At 38.8% G+C, this 13,229-nt stretch overlaps 1 protein-coding gene across 2 annotated transcripts in view; it reads left to right on the forward strand.

Annotated features, from left to right (window-relative positions):
* The window catches only part of LOC110487749 (ecto-NOX disulfide-thiol exchanger 2-like), a 354,612-nt gene that overhangs the window by 243,964 nt on the left and 97,419 nt on the right, over nucleotides 1-13,229 (forward strand). The window contains exon 6 of one of the 2 annotated variants that reach the window (XM_036943160.1): nucleotides 9,144-9,350. In XM_036943160.1, the coding sequence (XP_036799055.1) occupies nucleotides 9,144-9,350 (207 nt within the window). Of the gene's footprint in view, nucleotides 1-9,140; nucleotides 9,351-13,229 lie in introns of those variants that run through there. The other variant, XM_036943159.1, reaches the window with a different exon arrangement.

Here is a 13,229-nt window from a genome sequence, read left to right on the forward strand (position 1 = left end):
TGTGTGTGTGTGTGTGTGTGTGTGTACGTACGTAATTGTGTGAGTAATTGAGTAATCAAAATAAAAATTGTATTTGTCACATGCTTTGTAAATAACAGGTGTACATCTGCAACATTCGCACTGAGCAACATCTGCACTGAGCTAGAGCTGCTGCTTTCAAGGAGCGGGACACTAATCTGGACGCTTATAAGAAATCTCACTACGCCCTACGACAAACCATCAAACAGAAATACATGACCAAGATAGAATCCTACTACACCAACTCTGACACTCGTCCGATGTGGCAGGGCTTGCAAACTATCATGGTTTACAAAGGGAAACCCAGCCATGAGCTGCCCACTGACGCAAGCCTACCAGATGAGCTAAATGCCTTCTATGCTCGCTCCGAGGCAAGCAACACTGAACTATGCATGAGTGCACCGGTTGATTCCAGACGACTGTGTGATCACGCTCTCCGTAGCCAATGTGAGTAAAATCCTTCAACAGGTTACCATTTACAAGCTCGCAGGGCAAGACGGATTACCAGGACGCGAACTCAGAGCATGCGTTGACCAGCTGGCAAGTGTATTCACTGACATTTTCAACCTCTCCCTGACTCAGTCTGTAATACCTACATGTTTCAAGCAGTCCACCATAGTCCCTGTGCCCAAAAACACTAAGGTAACCTGTCTAAATGACTCTCGCCCTGTAGCAATCATATCTGTAGCCATGAAATGCTTTGAAAGGCTGGTCATGGCTCACATCAACACCATCATCCCAGACACCCTGGACCCACTCCAATTTGCAAAAAAAGTTAAGATAAGCGTAAAAAAAACTATTTTGACCCTGTATTGAGATTAACTTTGCTTCAGTGTTGCTGATGTCCTTTGGTCAGGTGTGAAGTGTGTGTGTGAGGAATCACAGCGTGCTGAAGTCTGTGTGAGCGATCACAGCATGCTGAAGTGTGTGCGAGGGATCACAGCGTGCTGAAATGTGTGTGAGGGATCACAGTTTGCTGAAGTGTTTGTGATCACAGCATGTTGAAGTGTGTGTGAGGGATCACACCATGCTGAAGTGTGTGCTCCTCTCCCATCACTCCTTCCTGCTATGAACACTCAGCACAGTAAGAGAGTTACCATTGCGTTGATGTGCATTGCCTCACTACCTACCAGGAAATGTAGCAGGTTAGTGTTTTTCATCATGAATCTTGTTCTGGAGGCAGCTTTGCAGAGTGGTCACTAGCTGGCACACCCACAAAGTCATAAAATCTGATTTTAAACCTAACCCTAACATTAACCACACTGCTAACCCTAATGCCTAACCTTAAATTAAGACCAAAAAGCACATTTTTGTTTTCATTATATTTTACATTATAGCCAGGTCTGCCTCCAGGACATGACAATACATGTCAACTTGCAGAAATGTATGTATGTGGAAAGGAAACATGTTAGTCAGTAACCATCGATGGACAGGAAACAGTCCCAGACACAACATACAACACACAACAGCTACCACACTGTTCAGTCTGTCAGGTAGAATCACTGAGACAGTGGTAGATAATGAAGATGTCTTTATCTATGCCAATCACGACACATCACATCTCATGACTTCAGAAACAAGATAAATGATGTCCCTGCTACAGTTTGTCTGGGGCTGCTGTGTGTTCTCCTACTTGCTCGGATCACAGGCCTGTGTCTCTATTATAATGGTGTTCTTGGCAGTTATGAGAAAAACTGTAAAACCAACTCCACCGCAGAGAGAGACCAGTTACAGAGCAGTAACAACGCCATGACTAAAGAGAGGGTCCATCACCCAGACAAAACTCTCCATGCTAAAGCAACAGTCTCAACTGGGATAGAGGTATTTCAGCTGCAGTTTGTACCACATCTCTAAAGGGACTAAATTGTGGACAGAGAGTCGACAGGACTGTCTAAGAAGAGGAGCAGACCTGGTGATCATAAACAGCAGAGAGGAACAAGTATTTATCCATGAATTAATCGACAAGGGATTCTGGATTGGTCTGACTGACAGAGATGAAGAAGGGATCTGGAAATTTGTGAATGGCACTCCCCTGACCACAGTGTACTGGATGAGAGGGGAGCCTCATAGTTATCAGGGCAAGGACGAGGACTATGTAGAGCAATGGACCTCTTTTTCTAACCCAGAGGATAGCTGGTGTGATACACAATGCAGCGAATTGCGCTTGGAGGTCTGTGAGAAAGTGGCCTATCCATAACTCATACTCCAAACCTACCCGAAGTTAAATGCAAGTCAACTTATATACCAGGACATCATAAACAAATACATCAATGCTAGAGTTTAATTATACAAATTAATGATAACCATTGATTGTGCTTAAAAATGCTTTGTCATATGTCACATTCATTTACAGTATGTTTATGTTCTACTTCTCATTTTGTTTTGATTTCTAATGAATTACATTGAAAGTTTAATGTACAGTACTCACTTTTACATCTCCAAGAGATAAAACACAGTATCTCAAAAATGTAATATTTCTTTCAAAAATAAAATGTGTGTCCATAAGAGTGTGTGTGTGTGTGTGAGAGCCCTTCAGAGTGTGTGTGTGTGTGTGTGTGTGTGTGTGTGTGTGTGTACTCTGTAGTGTAGTGCCCTCATAATCTGTAGGGTCAGGAGGAGATGATTGGTGGGCCGAGTTCCAGAGAGAAGGACTTTAGCTGAACAACAGTGGCACAGTCTCGTCCTCTGGGAGGGCTAAGCTTTACAATAAAAATAAATATTCTGTAACTGGAACGCTTCAGCATAAGGGTCTCTGCTCTGCTACCACAATACTTTAGAATAAGCTTTTTATTACTACAAGACATAGCAATGTGAGCCCATGCTCTGTGCCATAGATAAAGGGCCTATGTTCTGCTACCACAAGGCTTTGGAATAAGCTTAAAGAACCCTGGTCTGTAACTACAGATGGTCATCCAGACATGTATTGAGTTAGACCATATAGACTCCGCTGATCACATTTCTTAGGGATGAAACGTCTGATCTATTGGGGATTCATTCCATCAAACCCTGTTACATTATTCAGGGTTGTCAAGCAATGAATGAATCATTCACATGAGAGAATCATCCAGCTCTCTGATTAAAGACGATGGATTCTTATTTATCCCACTATAGTTTCACATTAACATTAGATATCAATAAAAAGTTGTCCAATGTTTTTATCACTCTTGCAGAAAGTTAGCTGATGGTTTAGATTTCCAAATATATATATTTTTTATACTTTCATAGATTTTCCCAGCTTGAAGCCTCTGAATATATTCTTCAATCAGATGAATTATGTATCACATCAAATAGGCCTGTACATTACGCTAATAATAATTTCACAATATAGATCAAGTAGATTTTCCTTTTATTTGAACCCCGGCCTAGAGTATAAAACAGCACTGTTAGCTGAATTAGGTATACATGCATTTAAAATGCCCATTGTAAAGTAGGCTATGGTGTGTGGACTACATGCACAAGCTAGTCCAAAAAGCTTCCAAATTCTGGTGCGTTACATGCATACCCAGGGAGGAGACGTTGCTATAATTTTTATCAAATTTGTCAAAACTAGTCAATATTGTGCACTGAGTTTGAAAGCTACGCAAAGCTCTGATGAGAACCGATTAATTCATGGATAAAAACCTGTTCCTTCTTGAAAACACTTTAAAATTAAAAAATACAAAAAAATATACAAAAAAATATATATACAGTTGAAGTCAGAAGTTTACATACACTTAGGTTGGAGTCATTAAAACTTGTTTATCAACCACTCCACAAATTTCTTATTAACAAACTATAGTTTTGGCAAGTCGGTTAGGACATCTACTTTGTGCATGACACAAGTCATTTTTCCAACATTTGTTTACAGACAGATTATTTCACTTATAATTCACTGTATCACTAAGTTGACTGTGTCTTTAAACAGCTTGGAAAATTCCAGAAAATGATGTCATGGCTTTAGAAGCTTCTGATAGGATATTTGACATCATCTGAGTCAATTGGAGGTGTACCTGTGGATATATTTCAATGCCTACCTTCAAACTTAGTGCCTCTTTGCTTGACATTATGGGAAAATCTAAAGAAATCAGCCAAGACCTCAGAAAAAAATGTGTAGACCTCCACAAGTCTGGTTCATCCTTGGGAGCAATTTTCAAACACCTGAAGGTACTACATTCATCTGTACAAACAATAGTACGCAAGTATAAACACCATGGGACCACACAGCCTTCCTACCGCTCAGGAAGGAGACACGTTCTGTATCCTAGAAATGAACGTACCTTGGCGTGAAAAGTGCAAATCAATCCCAGATCAACAGCAAAGGACCTTGTGAAGACGCTGGAGGAAATGGGTACAAAAGTATCTATATCCACAGTAAAATGAGTCCTATATCGACATAACCTGAAAGGCTGCTCAGCAAGGAAGAAGCCACTGCTCCAAAACCGTAATAAAAAAATACAGACTATGGTTTGCAAATGCACATGGGGACAAAGATTGTACTTTTTGGAGAAATATCCTCTGGTCTGATGAAACAAAAAGGGAACTGTTTGGCCGTAATGACCATCGTTATGTTTGGAGGAAAAAGGGGGAGGCTTGCATGCCGAAGACACCACCCCAACCGTGAAGCACGGGGGTGGCAGCATCATGTTGTGGGGGTGCTGTGCTGCAGGAGGGACTGGTTCACTTCACAAAATAGATGGCATCATGAGGTAGGATAATTATTTGGATATATTGAAGCAACATCTCAAGACATCAATCAGGAAGTTAAAGCGCGGTTGCAAATGGGTCTTCAAAACTGACAATGACCCCAAGCATACTTCCAAAGTTGTGGAAAAATGGCTTAAGGACAACAAAGTCAAGGTATTGGAGTGGCCATCACAAAGCCCTGACCTCAATCCTATAGAAAATGTGTGGGCAGAACTGAAAAAGCGTGTGCAAGCAAGGAGGTCTACAACCTTTTTTTATTTTTTATTTCACCTTTATTCAACCAGGTAGGTTAGTTGAGAACAAGTTGTCATTTGCAACTGCGACCTGACCAAGATAAAGCAAAGCAGTGTGACACAGACAACAACATAGAGTTACACATGGAGTAAACAATAAACAAGCCAATAACACAATAAACAAGTCAATGACACAGTAGAGAAAAGAAAGTCTATATACAGTGTGTGCAAAAGGCATGAGGAGGTAGGCAATAAATAGGCCATAGGAGCGAATAATTACAATTTAGCAGATTAACACTGGAGTGATAAATGAGCAGATGAGGATGTGCAAGTAGAGATACTGGTGTGCAAAAGAGCAGAAAAGTAAATCAAATAAATACAGTACGGGGATGAGGTAGGTAGATTGGGTGGTTGGGCTATTTACAGATGGACTATGTATAGCTGCAGCGATCGGTTAGCTGCTCAGATAGTTGATGTTTAAAGTTGGTGAGGGAAATAAAAGTCTCGAACTTCAGCGATTTTTGCAATTCATTCCAGTCACTGGCAGCAGAGAACTGGAAGGAAAGGCGGCCAAATGAGGTGTTGGCTTTGAGTCCTGGTCTGACTCAGTTACACCAGCTCTGTCAGGGGGAATGGGCCAAAATTCACCCAATTTAACGTGGGAAGCTTGTGGAAGGCTACCCGACACGTTTGACCCAAGTTAAACCATTTAAAGGCAATGCTACCAAATACTAATTGAGTGTATGTAATCTGCTGACCCACTGGGAATGTGATGAAATAAATAAAAGCTAAAATAAATAATTATCTTGTCACGATCATCGTAAGGAGCGGACCAAAATGCAGCGTGGTATGTGTTCATGATTATTTTTTTTATTAAAGAAAGCACTGAACACTGAATACAAACTATACAAAACGAATAACGACCGTGAAGCTATAATGAGACCTGTGCTGACACAAGCAACTAGACATAGACAATCACCCACAAACAAACAGTGAAACCCAGGCTACCTAAGTATGATTCTCAATCAGAGACAACTAATGACACCTGCCTCTGATTGAGAACCATACTAGGCCGAAACATAGAAATCCCCAAATCATAGAAAAACAAACATAGACTCCCCATCCCAACTCACGCCCTGACCATACTAAATAACGACAAAACAAAGGAAATAAAGGTCAGAACGTGACATCTCTCTACTATTATTCTGACATTTCACATTCTTAAAAGAAAGTGGTGATCCTAACTGAACTAAGACAGAGAATTTTTACTTGGATTAAATGTCAGGAATTGTGAAGAACTGAGTTTAAATGTATTTGGCTAAGGTGCATGTAAACTTCCAACTTCAACTGTATACACTACCATTTAAAAGTTTGGGGTAACTTGGAAATGTCCTTGTTTTTGAAAGAAAAACAATTTTTTTGTCCATTAAATTAGCAAATTGATCAGAAATACATTGTAGACATTGTTAATGTTGTAAATTTATTTTGTAGCTGGAAACGGACGATTTTTTAAAATGGAATATCTAGTATATAGGTGTACAGAGGCCCATTATCAGCAAACATCACTCCTGTGTTCTAATGGCACGTAGTGTTAGCTAATCCAAGTGTTCTAATGGCACGTAGTGTTAGCTAATCCAGGTTTATCATTTTAAAAGGCTAATTCATCATTAAAAAACATTAACAATGTCCACACTGTATTTCTGATGAATTTGATGTTATTTTAATGGACAAATAAATTGCTTTTCCTTCAGAAACAAGGACATTTCTAAGTGACCCCAGACATTAAAAAACATTAACAATGTCTACACTGTATTTCTGATGAATTTGATGTTATTTTAATGGACAAATAAATTGCTTTTCTTTCAGAAACAAGGACATTTCTAAGTGACCCCAAACTTTTAAATGGTAGTGTGTATATATATATTTTTAAAGTGTTTTCAAGAAGGAACAGGTATTTATGAATTAATCGTTTTTCTCATCAGAGCTTTGCTTAACTTTCAAGCTCAATGCACGATATTTACTGGTTTTGACAAATTTGATAAAAAATTATAGTAATGTCTCCTCCATGGGTATGCATGTGTGTCAACGCACCGGAAATTGGAAGCTCATTGGACTAGCTTGTGCATGTAGTCCACACATCATGTGCTTTTCTTTCAAAAACAAGGACATTTATAAGTGACCCCAAACTTTTGAACGGTAGTGTGTGTATATGTATATATTTTTTTTTTGTGTGTGTTTTCAAGAAGGGAAGAGTGTGGTAACTCCTGACTCCACACAGACATGGCGTGTACATGTGCTGCTCCATAGCCAGTACTGTTCTTCATTCAGACAAGCATGCGTCCAAACTTTGTTCATTTGCACAATGTCTCTCCTTCACATTCACTTGTAAATGTCCAAACTCACCAACATTTACAGAATGAAAATGCAAAATTATCATCAAGGCAAAGGGTGGCTACTTTGAAGAATCTCAAAATATATTTTGATTTGTGTAACACTTTTTTGGATCCTACATGATTCCATGTGTGTTATTTCATAGTTTTGATGTCTTCTCTGTTATTCTATCATGTAGAAAATAGTAAAAATAAATAACCCTTGAATGAGTAGGTGGGCCGAAACTTTTGACTGGTACTGTATGTAGATATGTTTGTTAGAAATAATACTATATTTCTCTTGACAGAGTGATGCTGAATTTTAAAAGTGGCTCAACTTACAATAACATTTATGAAGCTGACCTGAGCTAGCAAGCCTCTTCCATTGTTAAACATGGCTGGTTTGCTTCCCAGCTAGCACCTAATGTTCTGAGAACCATATGTTTCTTAGACCTTGGTGAGAGCATGGTTGTCCTGTAGTTATTTTGCATACAACGGTGCAGGATAGTTGGTTGGCTCTGGAACATTCTCAGCACATTGAAGTTGACAAAATACAATCATTTTATTGTTATTTCATTACTTTAAAATAACATTTCTTAAAAGTTCAAACATGGTTACATTTAATTACAATTTTTGGTTATGTTCTAGGAATGTTCTCCAACTGGTTTGACATTAGGAATGTTCTCAAATAGTTCAAAGAACACTAAGAAAAAACATTATTCTGTGGGAATTTAAGTACTTCAGTATAACGTTTTCTGCAGGTTTCCTCATTTAATTTTTCAGAATATTAAGAAAATTCGCCATAAAAAAAAACAAGAAAACATTATAACGTTCAGATAACGTTCTAAGAATGTTATTTAAAAACATATACATTCCGTTCTCAGTGTCAACAAAACTCTCTCTATCCTCTATCTTGTTAAGTGTGTTCAGGTCTGTTGGTCGCACCCACTAATTGATCTTATTGAGTGCTTGTTTCCTTCGAAATGGAGTCTTTTTGAATTATTTTTGAGTTATAAAATACATGACATACTAACTCCATCCGGGTGGTGCAGTGCACTAATTCCATGGATAGAGAGAAGAATATCATACTGTAGGTTTAAATCTCACTCACGCTGTGCCAATAAAAAAAGAAATGTGTTTGCATTATTAATGCCTCAGCAAATTAATTTCCATGTGTCCTATCTGTGCTTTGACTTCAAAAACGTTAACCCAAACTAGGAGTGTTATTGAAACATTTAGTGGAAGTTTTCAGGAAGTTATTAAAAAACCTCCAAATAACCATTATATTTCGTTCAAAACATTCAAAACATTTAGAGAATGTTCTCAAAACGTTTTTTAATTACATTCAAATAACATATATTTTCTGTTCTCAGAATGTTAATTAAACCTCCTGCAAATGTTCACTTCTGTTCTCAGAACATTTTAAAATACGTTCCGTTTTACCAGTCACTAAACTTATGGCTTTGTTACCAGATACAATGGGATACCAAAAACGTACATCCCCACAACCTGCAAGGAATTAAATGTGCTAGCTGGGTAGGTATCTAAATATAACTGTGTTTAACAACTTGGCCCTTTCAAGCATTGTTTTTGATTGAAAGGGGAAACAGCGTGTGTAGATATCATCAGTTAGATACAGTCTATTAGGCTAGCTAGCTAACCGGCCATAGACTAATTAGCTAATGAGACAGCAATAAGCTGTTTGAGCTAGCTAGAGCAGAGTATTAATAGTGTATTGCGGGTTCTATGTATTTACCTCTCTCCTTCCTTGTACAGACCTGAATGTGTTCATACATCCAATTAAATAAATCTCCCTCTTTTCTCTCTTCATGTTGCTTAGACCTTCCCTTTCCGGCCATGAGGGAGCGCCCTCCCGGCTGTAAGACTGTGTTTGTGGGTGGTCTGCCAGAGAACGCTAACGAGGCCCTCATCGTGGAGGTGTTCGGCCAGTTGGGGGAGATCATCGCAATCCGAAAGAGCAAGAAGAACTTCTGCCATATCCGATTTGTCGAAGAGTTCACTGTGGACAGAGCCCTCTTCCTGTCTGGTACATTTCCTACGTTTTCTATTAAACTTCAAGCTGTATTGTGGAATAAATGTCTTACCTCTTCAGTCAGAGACCTTAACTATATTGGTCAATGAGGAGACAACAAGAGGTGTTGTGGAATAAATGGCCCAAGTCTCATGTCAGACACCTTAACTATGTCGGTCAATGAGGAGACAACAAGAGGTGTTGTGGAATAAATGTCCTCCCTCTTCAGTCAGAGACCTTAACTATGTTGATCAACGATGAGACCACTAGAGGTGTTGCGGAATAAATGTCCTCTCTCTTCATTCAGAGACCATAACTATGTTGGTCAATGAGAAGACAACTATGAGTGTTGGAAAAAATGTCCCAGATCCCCTTACTAGTATGTAATTCCATCTATTAGACTCCATCTATTCGACTCCATCGATTAGACTCCAGTTATTAGACTCCCTCTATTAGACTCCCTCTTTTAGACTCCATCTATCAAACTCGATCTATTAGACTCCAGCTATTAGACTCCAGCTGTTACACTCCATCTATTAGACTCCCTCTATTAGACTCCCTCTTAGACTCCATCTATTAGACTTCAGCTATTAGAATCCATTTATTAGACTCCAGCTGTTACACTCCCTCTATTAGACTCCCTCTATTAGACTCCATCTATTAGACTTCAGCTATTAGACTCCATCTATTAGACTTCAGCTATTAGACTCCCTCTATTAGACTCCCTCTATTAGACTCCCTCTATTAGACTAAATCTATTAGACTTCAGCTATTAGAATCCATTTATTAGACTCCAGCTCTTACACTCCCTCTATTAGACTCCCTCTATTAGACTCCCTCTATTAGACTCCCTCTATTAGACTCCTTCTATTAGACTTCAGCTATTAGACTCCATCTATTAGACTTCAGCTATTAGACTCCATCTATTAGACTCCATCTATTGGACTCCAGCTATTAGACTCCAGCTGTTACACTCCATCTATTAGACTCCCTCTATTAGACTCCCTCTATTAGACTCTATCTATTAGACTCCATCTATTAGACTCCAGCTATTAGACTCCCTCTATTAGACTCCATCTATTAGACTCCCTCTATTAGACTCCCTCTATTAGACTCAATTTATTAGACTCCATTTATTAGACTCCCTCTATTAGACTCCCTCTATTAGACTCCCTCTATTAGACTCCCTCTATTAGACGCCCTCTATTAGACTCCATCTATTAGACTTCAGCTATTAGACTCCAGCTATTAGACTCCCTCTATTAGACTCCATCTATTAGACTCCCTCTATTAGACTCCATCTATTAGACTCCAGCTATTAAACTCCCTCTATTAGACTCCAGCTATTAGACTCCACCTATTAGACTCCAGCTATTAGTCTCCATCTATTAGACTCCATCTATTGGACTCCATTTATTAGACTCCATTTATTAGACTCCCTCTATTAGACTCCCTCTATTGGACTCCATCTTTTAGACTCCAGTTATTAGACTCCCTCTATTAGACTCCAGTTATTAGACTTACTCTATTAGACTCCAGTTATTAGACTCCATCTATTAGACTCCAGCTATCAGACTCCAGCTGTTAGACTCCCTCTATTAGACTCCCTCTATTAGACTCCAGTTATTAGACTTACTCTATTAGACTCCAGTTATTAGACTCCATCTATTAGACTCCAGCTATCAGACTCCAGCTGTTAGACTCCCTCTATTAGACTCCCTCTATTAGACTCCAGTTATTAGACTCACTCTATTAGACTCCAGTTATTAGATTCCATCTATTAGACTCCAGTTATTAGAATAAATGTCCTCCCTCTTCAGTCAGAGACCTTAACTATGCCCTCTATTAGACTCCATCTATTAGACTTCAGCTATTAGACTCCAGCTATTAGACTCCATCTATTAGACTCCAGCTAATAATCTCCCTCTATTAGACTCCCTCTATTAGACTCCAGCTAATAATCTCCCTCTATTAGACTCCCTCTATTAGATTCCATCTATTAGACTTCAGTTATTAGACTCCCTCTATTAGACTCCATCTATTAGACTCCAGCTATTAGACTCAATTTATTAGACTCCCTCTATTAGACTACATAGATTAGACTTCAGTTATTAGACTCCATCTATTAGACTTCAGTTATTAGACTCCCTCTATTATACTCCATCTATTAGACTCCAGCTATTAATCTCCCTCTATTAGACTCCCTCTATTAGACTCCATCTATTAGACTCCAGCTAATAATCTCCCTCTATTAGACTCCCTCTATTAGACTCCAGCTAATAATCTCCCTCTATTAGACTCCCTCTATTAGACTCCAGCTAATAATCTCCCTCTATTAGACTCTCTCTATTAGACTCCAGCTAATAATCTCCCTCTATTCGACTCCAGCTATTAGACTCCCTCTATTAGACTCCCTCTATTAGACTCCAGCTAATAATCTCCCTCTATTAGACTCCCTATATTAGACTCCAGCTAATAATTTCCCTCTAATAGACTCACTCTATTAGACTCCCTCTATTAGATTCCATCTATTAGACTCCAGTTATTAGACTTACTCTATTAGACTCCAGTTATTAGACTCCATCTATTAGACTCCAGCTATCAGACTCCAGCTGTTAGACTCCCTCTATTAGACTCCCTCTATTAGACTCCAGTTATTAGACTCACTCTATTAGACTCCAGTTATTAGATTCCATCTATTAGACTCCAGTTATTAGATTCCATCTATTAGACTCCCTCTATTAGACTACATAGATTAGACTTCAGTTATTAGACTCCATCTATTAGACTTCAGTTATTAGACTCCCTCTATTCGACTCCATCTATTAGACTCCAGCTATTAATCTCCCTCTATTAGACTCCCTCTATTAGACTCCCTCTATTAGACTCCAGCTAATAATCTCCCTCTATTAGACTCCCTCTATTAGACTCCAGCTAATAATCTCCCTCTATTAGACTCCCTCTATTAGATTCCATCTATTAGACTCCAGTTATTCGATTCCATCTATTAGACTCCAGCTATTAGACTCCATTTATTAGACTCCCTCTATTAGACTACATAGATTAGACTTCAGTTATTAGACTCCCTCTATTAGACTCCATCTATTAGACTCCAGCTATTAATCTCCCTCTATTAGACTCCCTCTATTAGACTCCATCTATTAGACTCCAGCTATTAATCTCCCTTTATTAGACTCCCTCTATTAGACTCCCTCTATTAGACTCCAGCTAATAATCTCCCTCTATTAGACTCCCTCTATTAGACTCCAGCTAATAATCTCCCTCTATTAGACTCCCTCTATTAGATTCCATCTATTAGACTCCAGTTATTCGATTCCATCTATTAGACTCCAGCTATTAGACTCCATTTATTAGACTCCCTCTATTAGACTACATAGATTAGACTTCAGTTATTAGACTCCCTCTATTAGACTCCATCTATAAGACTCCAGCTATTAATCTCCCTCTATTAGACTCCCTCTATTAGACTCCAGCTAATAATCTCCCTCTATTAGACTCCCTCTATTAGACTCCAGCTAATAATCTCCCTCTATTAGACTCCCTCTATTAGATTCCATCTATTAGACTCCAGTTATTAGATTCCATCTATTAGACTCCAGCTATTAGACTCCATTTATTAGACCCCCTTTATTAGACTACATAGATTAGACTTCAGTTATTAGACTCCCTCTATTAGACTCCATCTATTAGACTCCAGCTATTAATCTCCCTCTATTAGACTCCCTCTATTAGACTCCATCTATTAGACTCCAGCTAATAATCTCCCTCTATTAGACTCCCTCTATTAGACTCCAGCTAATAATCTCCCTCTATTAGACTCCCTCTATTAGATTCCATCTATTAGACTTCAGTTATTAGACTCCCTCTATTAGA

The sequence above is a fragment of the Oncorhynchus mykiss genome, chromosome 14 (genome assembly GCF_013265735.2).
Source record: "Oncorhynchus mykiss isolate Arlee chromosome 14, USDA_OmykA_1.1, whole genome shotgun sequence".
Classification (NCBI taxonomy): Eukaryota; Metazoa; Chordata; class Actinopteri; order Salmoniformes; family Salmonidae; genus Oncorhynchus; species Oncorhynchus mykiss.